Source organism: Glycine soja, chromosome 2 (genome assembly GCF_004193775.1).
Source record: "Glycine soja cultivar W05 chromosome 2, ASM419377v2, whole genome shotgun sequence".
Taxonomy (NCBI): domain Eukaryota; kingdom Viridiplantae; phylum Streptophyta; class Magnoliopsida; order Fabales; family Fabaceae; genus Glycine; species Glycine soja.
In genome coordinates this window covers 17,134,501-17,150,452 of record NC_041003.1, presented here as the reverse complement: position 1 = coordinate 17,150,452, position 15,952 = coordinate 17,134,501, and the positions used below count along the sequence as shown (strand labels likewise).

General features: G+C 35.1%; 1 protein-coding gene across 1 annotated transcript; it reads right to left on the bottom strand.

Moving 5' to 3' along the window:
- Positions 1–4,317: 4,317 nt before the first annotated feature.
- On the bottom strand, positions 4,318–6,441 carry LOC114373284 (uncharacterized mitochondrial protein AtMg00820-like). The gene is made up of 3 exons (XM_028330786.1): positions 6,179–6,441; positions 5,258–5,334; positions 4,318–4,535 (listed from the first exon to the last, which is right to left on the bottom strand). The coding sequence occupies exons 1-3, from the start codon at positions 6,439–6,441 to the stop codon at positions 4,318–4,320; spliced, it is 558 nt and encodes a 185-aa protein (XP_028186587.1).
- Between the last annotated feature and the right edge of the window lie 9,511 nt (positions 6,442–15,952).

The following is a 15,952-nucleotide window of genomic DNA, read 5'->3' as shown; positions in this document are numbered from 1 at the left end:
TGGGACAAGATGGTTTTTACCAATTCCTTTATTTGCTTTAGCTTTCCAAGTCAAAGTCCTTTGTAAACACTACTGTTTGTGCAAATCCTAGTACTAAATATGTAACTAGTACTCAAAATAATGCTTTTGTTGGCAATTCTACCCTTTGTAATTTTGTTTGTTCAAATTCTAGTACTAAATCTATAAATAGTACTCAGATTGTTGGCAATTTTCCCCCTTGGCAATAGTACTCGATCTTCTTTTACTACTTGGCATTCTAGACTAGGCCATCCTAGTGTAGATGTCATGAAACATGTATTCCAAATTTGTAAATTTCTATCAATCAATAAAACTGATCCAAATTTTTGTTCTCACTGTTGTCTTGGCAAATCACATAGACTACCTTTTTCTCCTTCTTTAACGGTCTTCCCTTTGAACATATTTTAATAGACTTGTGGGGCCCTGCACCTTTTGTATCTACTTTTGGTTATAGGTATTATGTTACATTTGTTGATGCTAATACCATATTTACATGGATCTATCTACCAAAAAACAAATCAAAAACTCTAGACGTGTTTAAATAGTTTAAGGCTATGGTGAATACTCAATTTATTTTTCCTATAAAAGCTATACAATCTGACTGAGGTGGAGAATACAGACTTTTCACTTAGTTCTTAAGTGAATTGAACATTCAACATAAATTAATCTGTCACCATACTTATCATCAAAATAGAGTCATAGAAAGAAACCACACACACATAGTAGACATGGGTTTAACTTTGTTATCTCAGGCTACTATGCCTCTTCATCAAAATGGAGTCATAGAAAGGAAGCACAAGCATATAGTTGACATGGTTTAACTTTGTTATCTTAGGCTGCTATGCCTCTTCATCAAAATGGAGTCATAGAAAGGAAGCACAGACAGCACAAACACCAATGGTGTTTTGTGACAACCAAACTATTGTAGCATTGGCCTACAATCCTATACTTCATACAAGGACAAAACACATGGAGATTGATGTATTTTTTATGAGAGAAAGAGTTCTAACTAAGTAGTTGATTGGGCATCATATTCTCGGCCTTGATCAATGGGTTGATGCTTTGATCAAGCCCTTCTCTCCAACCAGATTCCAGCTTGTCAAGGGCAAACTCAATGTGATGGATCCTTCCTCCAAGTCTCAACCACCTTGAATTTGAAGGGTGATATTGGAGTATTGTAAAGGACATGTAGTTATTCTATTGCAGTTAGAGTTAGCTATTCTAACTTATTAGTTTATAAATATAGGATTGTAAGTTTGTAACCATTGATTCATTGAGTTAATGAAACTAATTCTTCTCCCCTTTCTTTTCTCTGTTATCTTTTCTAAGATGGGGAATTTGGATGAGGAGATTGTTGCATAGTTAAAGTGTTGGGATGATTAACACTAGTTGAAATAGTCTAATCTGATTCATCCATCAACGAAGGAAAGGGAAACTTGATTTTGTTGAAAATTACATCTTTGGAGATGTGTATTCTACCATCTATAGTGAGGAATTTATAGCCTTTGTGAGAAAGAGATAACCCAAAAATATACACTCTTGAGACCTGGGTTGCAACTTGTGTTGATTATAAGGCCTGAGAGAGGAAAATAGGCACATCCAATAACTTTGAGGAATTTGAAATCTAGAAGCTTGTGAAACCATCTTTGATAAGACACTTCATTTTGAATTGTTGAAGAAGGAAGTTTGTTTATTAGGTAAACACTAGAAATAATTGCATGATCCTAATAGTCAAGTGTCATTGAGGCTTGAGACAACATAGTTAAAGTTTTTTCCACTATGTGTCTATGTTTCCTCTCTACAATACCATTCTCATGGTATGAGGACATATCAGTCAATGCATAATACAAGGTCTGTAAGATACTTAGAGAAAGACCTATATCCACTTCCCCGATCAAGCTGAACAACTTTGATAGGTAGGTTAAAAATAAATGTTTAAAAATAGTTAAAGTGTCTGATTTACTTTTTAACAAGCACAAGCAAGTAAATCTTGTATGGGCATCAACAAATTTTAAATAATATTTATAACCAGTGTTGGACATAATAGGAGAAGAACCCCATAAATCAGTATAGATAAGTTAAAGTGGAGTTAAATAGATACTAAGAGAAAGGGAGGAGGAAAGTCTATGGAATTTAGCAATGCAACAATGTGAACAAAAGTCATAACCAATTTTATTGATAATATGAAGATTACAAAGTTTGAATACAAGTTTCACAGTATCAATAAAAGGACGTCTTAATCTAGAATGCCAAGTGGCAAAAGATACAGAACTATTAGAAACTATATTTACAAAAAAAGCATCATTGACTCTTCACATAATTCAAAATAGAATATGAAGATGCTCTAAATACTAGTTTTGAAACATCAGATGAAATGGTATTGACAATTATATGAGACTTGAGTCACAATCTAGATGATTGAAGCAAATTAGGGAATTGGTAAAGGCCATTAGCATCAACCAACCCTTAAAGCAGGACCTCTTTAGATACTTGAGATTTGACTAAGCAAAACTGAGAATGAAACTGAGACTCGTCTAGTTTTTTGTCATAGAAGGAACAAATAACATGTTATTAAGAACAAGAGGAATTTGAGAGTTAAAAGGAGATTTAAAGGAGGTTACACCTGAGGAATTGATGTTTAACCCCTAACCATTCCCAGTAATAATTTGATATGGCCTTTCAAAGGGTGTGGTTGTTAGACTTTTGGCAAGTGTACCAATGTCATTGTAGGTTACAAATTTATAAAAAAAAGATCGTCTCCACAGGGACTTGAGTTACTCAATTCCTTTGGATAAAAGTTATCAGTTCAATAGTTATGAACAAATTTAATTGAGATGTCATAGGTTTGTCTAACTAACGAAAAATAACTAAAGTAACGGAATAACAAAAATAATGGAATTTAGTGCGTCGAAAACACGTAAGATTATGGAAACAATAATAATGAATTTAATTAATTCAAGAAAAATGTAGGATTGGATTTCATTGTTCATACCCTCAGTATCCTAACAAAATTAACATATATGAATCATTTTCTAACATTATTGATGCATACATTAAGTTATGCCGAATCGATTCCTCGCACTTGAGAATCCTAAGAATATTTACCGAATATCAATCCCTTGCATATGAATTAAATATCCCAACATTACAATCATAATCTCGTGCTATTTATAATCAAGACGTTATACTTTATTCCTAGCAACATAACATAACGAGTAACTTCATTCAGTTCAAATTCTAAGAGTACTTTCTAGTCAAACTTAAAATCCAATTTTATGCAACTAGCGATCAAATAAAATCAAGCATTACGAACAAAATGAAATCACCAATAATGAGTAGAAAAGATTCATACATATATATAATATCAAAAGAGATACATAAGGATACAAAGATTACATCCAATCCTTTGGAGAAACTAACCAATAATTGCACAGAACACAATATCAACAAGAGAAATGAAGAAGGATGCGATCCATGGTCACAACTCTGTAGCGCCCGAGCTCCACTTTGTGCTTTCTTCTTCCTTCTATGGTGTTCCTTACGTTTTCCTCTGCTTCTTGATGTTTTTTTTCTTCTTCTTCCTTCTGTGGTGTTCCTCACGTTTTCCTCTGCTTCTTGATGTTTTTTTTTTCTTCTTCTTCCTTGGCATGACTATTTATAGAAAAGAGCTAAGAGGTGTAGACAAATTCACCCATGCGAATTTGTTGCTTAACCTTGAAGGCACAAACTCACCTAGGCGAGTTGAAAACTTATGCCTGAAGAAATCTGATTAGCCCAGGCGAGCTGGTTGCTAGCCTGTGCGAATAGATGTCTGAAATCTTGGAAAAATGACTATTTTGAGACATTTTAAGAAAATGATTACAATCGAAAGATAAGTGCTAACATTTTAATCCAAAAATAAGTGAAATATAACACTTATTAGTGGTCTGTTGAATATTTTGAGACATTTGTGACATGGTGAGATGCACTTGAATCTAGATACCAGTTTTCTGAAGAATAGGATTGAGCACTGGTTAGATGGGCTTGGGATGGTGAATTATTGTATTGAGGTGGAGCATTATGATATGAAGGTTGATTGGAATACTGATTAGGATATGAATTGGAAGATTGGATGGGATATTGGTTTGAATGTTGGTTATTGGGATACTGGTTTGGGTACTAATTTTGATATTGGTTTAGGTTTTGGTTAGAATACCACTATTGATTTGGATTTTTGTTTGAGTTGGAGTACTCATTCTGATATGGATAGTTCATTAGTTAAGTAGGGACATAGTTATCTTCATGCTTATAATAACAGTACTAAATGTTAGAGAAAATTGACCACCACAACCCCCCACAGCCATCACCATAGCCATGATCACCACCACAACCACCATGAGAGAAGTTGTAGCCATCTCCATGACCATTGTTGAGGAAACAATTACCTCCATTATAGTTGTCGTAGGTCGAATTAGTGTTCTGAGCAACACTGTGTTGAGCCTGAGCAACATTGGCTTGTGGCTCTACAGTAGTGGCTGCTGCAAGGAATTGGGGCTAAAATTAGGTTTAGATGTTTTAGTGAGATTGATGGAAGCAATTGATTTCATGCAAGAAGAAGAGTTTCGACTTCATCAATCGTGAGAGGCTCAATCCTACAACTGATAAGCATAACCAATGACTCAAATTCATATGGTAGTCCATTAAGAACAATATCGACATGTTCATTAGCCAAAACAAAATCTCCAATAGATGAAATGCGAAGGAGATATTCAAAGATTGAACGATTATCCAACGAAATGTTACGAAGATCATTATGAAAGTGTTTCTATTTCGCATAAATGATAGATTACAAGTGTGAATGAAGCTTATCCTATAGATGCTAGGAGTACTTACTATTGACGATGAGTCTAGGGAGAACTTCACTAAAAATTATGGATTGAAGCCACAATAGCAGGAGTTGATCCTTTTGTTCCCAAAACAGAAACTCAGGAGAGACATTTCCAGTATCACGGTTTTCCATAGAAGCATATCCAATTTATGAGACAAAGAGACAATGCTAGTATTATCACATAGAATGAGAGAAGTAGAATAAGTAACTTGAACTTCAAAAAGAATTGACTGAATCCAAGTTACTTCTGTTGCAATAAGAGCCATACTTTTTTACATAGCCTTAGTTTTGGATCTTGCCACAATTGACTGCTTTTTAGGCTACCAAGAGATGAGATTATGGCCAAGAAGTATAACAACACTAGAAGTTGACCTTTTATCATCATGGTCAGAAGCTCAATCAGCATCACAGTATGCATGAAGAGAAAAGGGATGCTGAAGAAAGGCAGCCTGAAAATGTAATCCCCAAGAAATAGTACCCTTAAGATACCTTAGAATTCTCTTTACAACTTACCAATGTATCTCAGAAGGCTTATACATGAATTAACACACCTTATTCACATAAAAGCTAATTTCTAGTCTTGTTATGGTAGCATACTGCAAAGCCCCAATTATGTACTTGTACAAGGAAGGATAAAAAAACCTTCAGAGCCAAGCGTTAGTCAATTTGCACTCTCCAACTTTAGGAGAAGAGATAGGATTAGCCTCATCCATATTAGTCATAGCCGAGAGATCTCTAATGTACTTAGACTAATTGAAAATGAGTGATCCATCTTTTTGTTTTTGAACTTCAATTCTCAAGAAATAATCTAAGTCATCTAGATCTTTGAGAGAAAACACATAATTCAATAGAGATACAAGGGAGTGAATTAACTGGATGTTGTTACCAGTAACAATAATGTCATCTACATAGATCAAGATTTAGATAACAAACCCTTTCAGAATATACAAAGAGTGATGGATCACATTTGCTAGAAGAAAATTTGAGGCTAAGAAAAGTAGCCTTGACTTTATCAAACTAGGCTTTGGGTGTTTGCTTTAGGCCATATATGGTTTTGTGTAATATGAACACTTGATGTTTGTTTGAGGAAAAAAACCTAGTAGATTGAGACATATACACTTCTTCTTCAAGGATACCATTGAGAAAGGAATTGTTGACATCTAATTGTTGAAGAGGCCATTTGTGAGAAATGTCATTGAGAGAATGAGTCTAACAGTTACAAGTTTGATTAAAAGAGAGAAGGTCTCTTTGTAATCAAATCCTAACTGTTGATGGAACCCTTTTGCAACTAACCTGACTTTGTACTTATTGACAGAGCCATCTGGATTTTCTTTCACCCTAAAAATCCACTTGTAACCAATAGCAGTTTTGGATGATGGAAGATCAATTAAAGTCCATGTTTCATTTTTAATGAGAGCATCATATTTTGTTTGCATAGCTGTTTTCCAAGAAGGATATTTCAAGGTAGCTTTGGTAGATTTTGACTCAAGATGAGCAATTAGAAGGGTAGAATTTATTCTAGGTTTACCAATCCCAGATTTAGCACAAGTGCGCATTGGATGAGTATTGAGAGGTATTTCTGAAGCAAGGTCAGTGGAAGAAGGTATAACAGGAGAATCTTGATCAGTATTTGGGTTGTTATTAGGTTGGATAAATAGAGATCATTTTGTTGGATCGAGTGGCCTCAGAATAATTAAGAAGGGGGGGGGGGTTGAATTAATTATTCCTAAAACTTTACCAATTAAAAATTACTCTTTTAAGGCTTTTACTTATGTTGTTAAGAGAATATGGAGTAGAAGAGAAACTTAACAAAAAGTAAAAGCGAAAATTAAATGCACAACGGAAAGTAAAAGAGTAGGGAAGAAGGAAACAAACACACAAGAGTTTTTATACTGGTTCGGCAACAACCTGTGCCTACCTCCAGTCCCCAAGCGACCTGCGGTCCTTGAGATTTCTTTCAACCTTGTAAAAATCCTTTTACAAGCAAAGATCCACAAGGGATGTACCCTCCCTTGTTCTCTTTGAACCTAGTGGATGTACCCTCCACTAGAACTGATCCACAAGAGATGTACCCTCTCTTGTTCTCAGTCAAACCCAAGTAGATGTACCCTCTACTTGTACCACAAAGGATGTACCCTCCAATGTGTTAAGACAAAGATCTCAGGCTGTTACACCTTTGATACTTTGTGAATGGGGATACAAAAGAATTCTCAGGCGGTTAAACCTTTGAACGCTTTTGTATTAGGGAATGGGAAGAATCAAAAGAATTCTCAGACTGTGTCGTTTTGAATTCTTTGACAAGGGAGAATGGAGACACAAAAGAATTCAGGTGGTTAGTCCTTTGTTCTTTTTGAAAAGGGAGAAGAGAGACACAAAAAGAATTCAGGCGGTTAGTCCTTGGCGAATTCTTTTTGGAAAAGGGAGAAGAGAATGAAAAGGATGAATAGCACAGGTTTTCAAGGTTTGGAAAACCAGAAAACTTCAGAAAACTTTTGGTACAAAGAAGAAGAAGAAGTTCAAAGAGATTCAAGGCTTGTAAAGGATTGATTGGAAAAGTATTCAAGATTGTTGTTAGAAAGATTGATTAAAAATGCAAAACAAAGCCTTGCTTTTATAGACTCTTCATGTCTGGTCAAGAAGGCCATTCAAAAGGGTTATAACTTTTAGAAAAACTTAAAACCTATTTGAAAAAGTCAAAACCTTTTTGAAGAGTTACATCTTTAGATTTTTCAGAAACAAACACTGGTAATCGATTACCAAATAAGTGTAATCGATTACACAAAGCTTTTGAGTGAAACAATGTGACTCTTCATTTTTAAATTTGAATTTCAATGTTCAAGGACACGGGTAATCAATTACCAAAACATTGTAATCGATTACAGCCTTTTGAAAATATTTGGAATGTTGTAAATTCAGTTTGAAAACTTTTTCAAATGCATTTTGCTACTGGTAATCGATTACAACAATATGGTAATCGATTACCAGAGAGTAAAAACTGTTTGGTAAAGGTTTTGTCAAAAACTCATGTGCTATTCAAAGTTTTGAAAAAAACTTTTTAATACTTATCTTGATTGAGTCTTTTCTTCATTCTTGAATCTTGAGTCTTGAATCTTGATCTTGATTCTTGAGATCTTGAACCTTGAATCTTGATTCCTGTCTCTAGACTTTCTTCTTGAGTCTTGAATTCTTCTTTATTCTTATCTTGAACTCTTGAATTGTTCCCGATTGCTCTTTGATGTACTTGAGTTGTTCTTTGATTGATCTTTGATTATCTTGAGTTGTTCTTTGATTGATCTTTGAGCTTTTTGTCATCACCTTTGTCATCATCTTTTATCATCATCATTGTTATCATCAAAACACCTTTGAATCACCTTTGATTCACCATGAAGCTTTGCTTCTACACATTTTGTTCAGAAGGAATAGTTGAGGAGGATGGCAAATGTTGAGATGAATGAGGAGAAACAAAGGTGTGATTTGGGATGGAAGGTTGTGGTGTAGGATTGGATGCAAGAAAAGGCTGATTATTGGACAAAATAGAAAGGGTAGGTGTACTGTCAGGAACATCAAAGATGATTAAGATGATTCGGGAAACAAAGTTGGGTAAGGGAAACTTAGTTCATTAAAAATGACATCTTTGGAGATGTATAGTCTTCCATCAGCAGCAAGGCGCTTGTAGCCTTTGGGAGAAGGAGAATAGCCCACAAAGACACACTCCTAAGACCTGAATTGAAGTTTATGCTTATTGTAAGGTCTGAGAAGAGGCAAACAAGAACAACCAAACACTCTTAGGAATGAGTAATCTGGTTGCTTGTAAAACAACTTTTGATATGGAACTTCATGATTAATGGTTGAGGAAGACAATCTGTTGATTAAATAGATGCTGAAAACAAAGGCATGATCCTAATAGTGGAGAGGTAGCTTAGCTTGAGAAAACAATGTGAGACCCAGTTCAACAATATGTTTGTGCTTGCGCTCTACTACACCATTTTAGTGGTGAGTATAGGGGATAGATAAGTCTGTGTTGAATTCTATGATCACTCAAGAACTTGGTAAAGGGTCTGAACTCCCCTCCCCAATAAGACTGAACAACCTTAATAAAAGAATTAAATTGATTTAAAACCATAGTTTTAAAGAGCTTAAAAGTTTCTAAATTGTTAGATTTTTTGTTTGAGCAAATAAAACCAAGTAAATATGGTATTAGCATCCACACAAGTAATATAATACTTGTAACCAGATGGTGAGGGAAATGGTGAAGGACCCTATAGATTAGTAAAAACAAGATCAAAAGGTTTATCATAATCAATGTTAGAAGAAAAGGAATGAAGACAATGAGACTTGCCAATACAACACTGACTACAAAAATTTGTAGGATTTTTATTGTTATTTGGAACATTACAAAGTTGAAATACAATTTTTATAGCATCAACACTAGGGTGACCAAGCCTAGAATGGCAAGTAGCAAAAGAAACAAAATTACAAGTGACTGTATTAACAATTGGGTTATTTACAACATTTTTATTGGAAGAAACATAATAAAAAAAAATTTGAAAAACTCTAGGACTAAGACATAAAAGCAAGCAATTGAGAGAACTGATAGGGACTATTTTTTCCCATAACTCCTTTGAGTAAAACTTGTTTAGAATCATGTGATTTAACAAGACAAAAAGATTAGTGAAATTAAAAAAAAAATATCATTGTCTTTGCAGAATTGACTAACACTTATAAGATTTTTTTTAGTAATGGAAGGAACAAACAAAAAGTTATTTAAGACAAAGGAAAATTTAGTATTAATAGGTGAAGAAAAGGTTGAAAACCCTGAGGAATTGATGTTTAGGCCATGACCATTTCCAATAGTAATCTGATCAGGCCCCTCAAAAGAAGTCACTTGATGAATATTCTGTGACATATTAGTCACATGGTGAGAAGCACTAGAATCAGGATACCAATTAAGAGAAGGAACAATAGAAGAATTGGTTAGAAAAACATGAGGATTAGTTTGCTGTTGAGAAACTTGGTGATTGGTCTGTAGAGGTGGTTGAGTATAAGTAAACGGAGGTTAAACAACAACAATATATGGCTGGGCATTTCCATGTGAAGATGGAATGATGTATTGAACAAGTTATGCATATTGAACTTGCTGTGCAGGCAAAGCAGAGGTCCACTGAACAAATTGTGTGGAAGCAACTTAAGCAGAAGCAAGAGCAAGAGAAGCTGGTGGAGAAAGAGTAGGAACATAATTCTCTTCTAATCTATGGTAATAGAATGATGCACCATGTCCAAACTTATAACAAACTTGAAATTGCACATTGAAAAATCTACGTCGACCAACACCTCAACGAATGGAGTTTTGACCACTGTTCGCATGGTCGGCAAGTGTACCAATTCGCACAAGTAGTATAAAACGGTAAGACCGAGAGTATTGTATCCATAGGGAATTTGTTTCACCAAGACTATGTATATTCAGTATGTAAACAATTTTAAAGCTTTGAAATAAAGTAAAGATTAAGCGGTGAATTAAGTTTCTGCACTATTAAACTAATTGGACAAAAATAAAGCTATAAAATGTGACAACTATCAAGATAAAAGCGTTGCGGAGTTTCCTACTGAAATTTCTCTTGCCGTATAAAAGGGTTTTTCTTTATTTAGCATTATCCTAGTGTTCTTACACTGAGAAAATACTCAGACCATGATTCCTCACATGAATGAGCCTAACTCTCTTAGCTTTTGTTCTTGATTCCTCAACAAACTCGTTCTAAAAGAGTTGCCCTAAGCACACAGTGTAAAATATACTAGATCACTGCACTCCATTCCTAGACATACAGATTCCTAGCTTGCTTTATCAAGTTCTAAGGTTTTAAAGCATTTTCCAATACTAAAAAGCCTAACTACACATACAAATGGGTGATCAAACCACAAGCATGTAAAATAAGCATAGATAGAAGCAAAGAACACCTGAAAATAATATTAAATAGATAGTAAGAGCATTACATCAAGAGTTTCAGTAGTTACTCCCCAACAAAGAGGTTCTAGCCTTCCATTACAAGCAAAGCTTCAAAAATACAAGAAAGAAAATGTTTTTGGTGAAAGAAATTGGAAGAAAATGAAGGAGAATGTCTTCTCCAGCCTCTCATCCCTAATTCTCTCTATTTTTTCACGTAGCTAGACTCTCCTTGTGGCTCTTGACTAGTTGTCTCTTTTCATTTCCGCCAACCTTAGTATTTTAAAGGCTCTTGGACTTTTCAGCTCCCAAAGGCTCGCTGAGCAAGCCATGTCTCGTTGAGTGAGAGTAAGTGAAAATCCGCTAAGCGGGAGTGGGTGCGCTAAGCGCGACAAGAGACAACATCCTCACTGGGCGGGCTGGCTGCACGCTAAACATGCAGATCTCTAACTTATCCTCTTCTAGGGTTTTGCATCCACTAAGCGAGCTGGATGCCTCGCTAAGCGAACAAGGCTCGCTTAGCCAAATTGCCTCGCTAAGCGAGTTCATCAACAGCTTTTTGCACCTTTTCTTCTTTAGCCTACAAACTGAGTTGGATTGAACATTAGGTCACAGAAATGGAGTTTCTACTCTAAAAAATCACACAAGAAAGAAAATATGTACAATTCTACAAAAAGAACCATAAATTGGAGGCACATTGCTATTTTCTTGCAAAGATTCAATACAATACTAACTCATGAATAACAACTAACAACCACCATGATTGATCCAACCAAAATTTTGGCCACCACAACCATTAAAAAAATGGTTTCCACTGTAATCATTAGAGGAATTGTCACTAGAGGAGGATTGAGTAGTCAGATTGACTTGACCTTGAGAATTAAGGTTCTTAGTAGGTGCAGAATTGCTTCTGCTGAGAGGAACTGCCAGAAAGACCTTCAGTGAGATTAATTGAACCTAAGGCTCTTTTCCTTGATCTTTCAATGTGTGCTTCATACTCTAATAGAATTGTCCCAACTTCATATAACAAAAACAAAAGAATCATACTCATCAGGAAGACCATCAAGAATAAAATTTAGATGTTTAGATGCCGACATCGATGTACCTATAGAGGTAAGCTTATTAACAAGATTCTGAACATAAGGAGATAATCCGTAATGGAGTGATTATCAAGAAAGAGAGAGATTGAAGCTCATTGCAAAGTTATCGAATATGAGCTTGAGTAAATGACTGAAAGTGCGATTGAATCCTATCCCATAGCTGCCACGAGGATTAACAACCAATCACCCGTGAAAGCATGTCATTGGAAATAGTAGACTAAAGCCACGCAAGACAGAACTAATCTTGTTCTTCCTAAGTACGAAACACATCAAAGACAATGTCTGAATCATGATCTTCAAGCAACACATATTTTTTGCAGAATGATCGAATTAATAAGATAATGTTGAAGATGATGACTCTTGATCACAGGTTCCACTTATTGGAGCCGAAGAAGATAGTTTTTCTCTTGCAATTCCTAAGAAATCGAGTGCACAAATGATTTCAAAGCACTTGCCGGCAAAGACAACAGCGGAGGAGAATTTTGAATAGATGTGAAATCAATGAAAGAAAGCTAGGATTTGACCTAAGCTCTGAATACCATATTAGAAAGAGAGAAGAGAGGAAAAATGAGATTGAGAAATAACCAACTAACAATAGATTACAAAGGTGATTATATAGTTGCATAAACAAACTAAACTACTAACAATAACTAACTGTCACAAAGCTATCAACGCTAATATATCAAACAACTAACCCTAACTAACTAACTACTAACTAGAGAAGTTAGAATAACAACTAAACAAAAAATTACACGTCGAGTAATGAATACTCTTATAGGTGGCAATCAGTGTAGCAACATATGCATTCATCGAAATCGCCTTCACTGGAGTTGCATTATGCACTGAAACTTCATTGGTCATCAACAGTGGCAGAGGAGGAGGAGGGTTGTTAGAAGCATAAGCCATGAAGAAAAGCTAAGGATTGAACACTAACTCTGGGATACCATAAAGGAATCTAAAAGAATTGTAGAAGGTCTAAGAGAATTGTAGAAAACTAAAGTAAGGTGAAATTGTTGATTGTATTCAACCCGAGAGAAAGATGATTACACCCGAATTTATATAGATAGTTACTCAATTGTAACTATTAACTAACTTGAGTTAGTTAGTGACAGTCCTAATAGATTAACTAACTAATTATAGACTAACTACTAATTATAGTTTAGCCTTTACATATCAGTTAAACAAAAAGAAAAGTAGATCGAGTAAGTATACTCCTATATATGCCTCTTCATTATTGGGATCATGTTTTTCTTACTGGGTGTATCTAATCAACAAACTTCCCTCTACATCTATTCAGATTATGGTTCCTTTTCGGAAGTTGTTTCACAAAATTCCAAACTACTCCTTTCTTAGAGTCTTTGGATGTGCTTGTTTTCCACTTTTAATACCCTATAATTCTCATAAACTATAATACATGTCATAGGAGTGTCTTTTGTTAGGCTACTCCTATTCATCCAATGGCTATAAATGCTTAGCTTTAGATGGCACAATTTACATCTCTAAAAATTTATTATTCACTGAGTCAAAATTCCCTTATCCTACCTTATTTCCTTCAAAATCTTCTACTTCGACTGATCCTCAACCTAATCCCACCTCTTTCACTATTGTACCAATCATTCCTATTTCTGTTGGTGCACAACATTCCCAACTATCCACTGCATCTATAGAACAACAACAAACTTATATTGAAACCTAGCCTTTCTCCTCCAACCATATCTAGTTTTGCTTCTGTTTCTCAACCTGAACCTATCCCTGAACATGTTAATCCCTCTCCCATTATTACCACTTCTCAACTTTCACCTGAAGTTATAAAAAGTATGTGGTCATAAAAAGTATAAGTATGTCTTCATAAAAAGTATAATACTCATGTTCTAAATTTTTTCTGCATGTGTGGAAATTGTACTTGAGATAAATGACATTTCCTAGCTCAATCTTATTATTCATGTTGCGGCCCTGTTGGACACCAAATAGTAGATAGATGAGCACCGTGATAACAAGATCACTTCAAGATTAGATAGCAATAATTTCAAGACAACTAGGAAGATGGGACATCATAAGTGAAGACCACTCTTGCCAGATACCTTGATCACAGACACTTAGGTAGAAATAACTCTAGAGTAGACAACCCTAGTAAAATCACTTGTACCACTTTTGGTAGGTTTTTGGGTCCGATTAAGGTTCATCATTAGTGTTAGTTTGTTGCATTGAGAAAATTAGTTTATTTGGAGGAATATAATATAATTAATGATCATTCAATTTTTTCATACTACAAACTTCTCATGTTTACTCCCTACTTTTGACCATGGGTGTAACCTTTTACATTAATACATGTGAAAATTCATACATGCTTTCCCCTCCCAATGCCCTATAACTAAATTATTTTCAGGACTTGACTAACAACAACTCCACTGACAAGTTTATTCAAATATTAGCTAATTTGGTATTGTTGGCATATTCAGAACATTTTATGAAAATATTGAAATATAATAATTGTTGATCAAGTAACTGTGGATATGACATCTATAAGTGATCAATCTTTTTTTTTAATGTAAACACATGCATGTACACTCTTTCTTTTCACAAGTTCCATATTATATAAATGACTAAAATATGTTTTTCATCCCTACAAAATCCCAAAGTTCATTTTTAGTCCCTGCAAAAAATTTTGTCCATTTTTCATCTATATATATATATATATAACTAGGTGTCTGCCCAATGATGCATGGACACATGTTCTAACCAATCCACCGGGGGAGAGAATGGAGAGACTGGAAGCGTTGGGTTGTTTGTCTTTGAGATTCCTCATCCCCAAAGTTGAGATCCCCCACCCTTAACCCTTCAACTTTTTTCTCAAACACTGCCTCCTCCACCCTTAACCCACTCTATTGTCTTTGTTACACACCACTCCACTTCTAGATCAATGGAGGAAAGTAAAGAGATGATGGGGGTGACAGGGACAGAAGGATTGTGTAGTGAGGCCTTGTCACATGTGTTAGAGACTAAAGGTATTGCAATGATGACATGGTGAAGGTGGGTGGGGATGGTGTTTGGTTTATATCTGGGCTTGGCTGAGGCAAATTTGTTGATGGTGTTGCTGGTTGTTGGCTTGCTATGTGCGATAGTGTAGTGAGGGTGGGTGGGTCATGCGCGCACGAAGGCTCGAAGTTGAGGTCATGTGCACAAGGAGGAAGGAGGTGGCAACATGATTTGAATCATTTGATGATGGTGGTGGTGGGTTTCTTGTGTTGTGGTTTTTAGGAAGAAGAGGGTTATGCATGATGGTATTTGTATTTTTTATTTTTTTGCATGATGGTTAGTGAAGGTGGCAGTGCTAGGGTGATGTTTGGTGGTTTTGATGGTGGCTAATCTGGGTTTAGGAGAAAGGGATCTCAAATTAATTTTTGTTTTCTTAGAGTAATGCCACAAATTGTGTTTTTTTTTTTAAATCACATTTTGTAGTGGTTTTTAACTTCCAAAAATTTCATTTTAAAATGTAAATTAGAAAAAAGTGCAACGTAGGTTCAAATTTATCCAAACCTAGTTTCAAGCCAAAAAATAACACTATAATTTTGTGAGGGCGAAACACGGACAAAATTTTTTAGAGGGACTAAAAACGAACTTTGGGTATTTTTTAGGGACGAAAAACATATTTTAGCCTATACGAATTGAGACACGGATTTTCGACTATCACAAAAAATTCACTTGTAATTTTATCAACTTTGATTAAACAATATTTGGACCCTTCCAATTTCAAAGGTAAACTAGTTAAGTTCTAACTCCAACGAACCATGTCCTTACATAGTGGTATCAAAGCATTTCCTAAAATACCAGGCAAATATTATGAGGAAGTTAGTTTGGGTAGAGTCCGTGATAGTTGATTATACTTGCAATTGAGGAATTTTGTTTAATGCTTGTGAATGTTTAGAAAGGAATGTAGTTCCTTTAGCTACCTAGCTCCTATAGTTACAAGAGATTGTATGATTGATTGATGTTTTTTGCTTGTTGTTTATTTTGCTTGGAAAAGCCTTT

Bases quoted from the DNA above. Each gene is read 5' to 3' on its own strand.
- LOC114373284 (XM_028330786.1), bottom strand. From the start codon at position 6,441: ATGCGCACTTGTGCTAAATCTGGGATTGGTAAACCTAGAATAAATTCT. The intron at 5,335-6,178 runs GTTAGTTGCAAA...TTACATTTTCAG, and splicing joins GTCAATAAGTACAAAGTCAG to GCTGCCTTTCTTCAGCATCC. The intron at 4,536-5,257 runs GTCAACTTCTAG...AATTCCTTGCAG, and splicing joins TCTGACCATGATGATAAAAG to CAGCCACTACTGTAGAGCCA.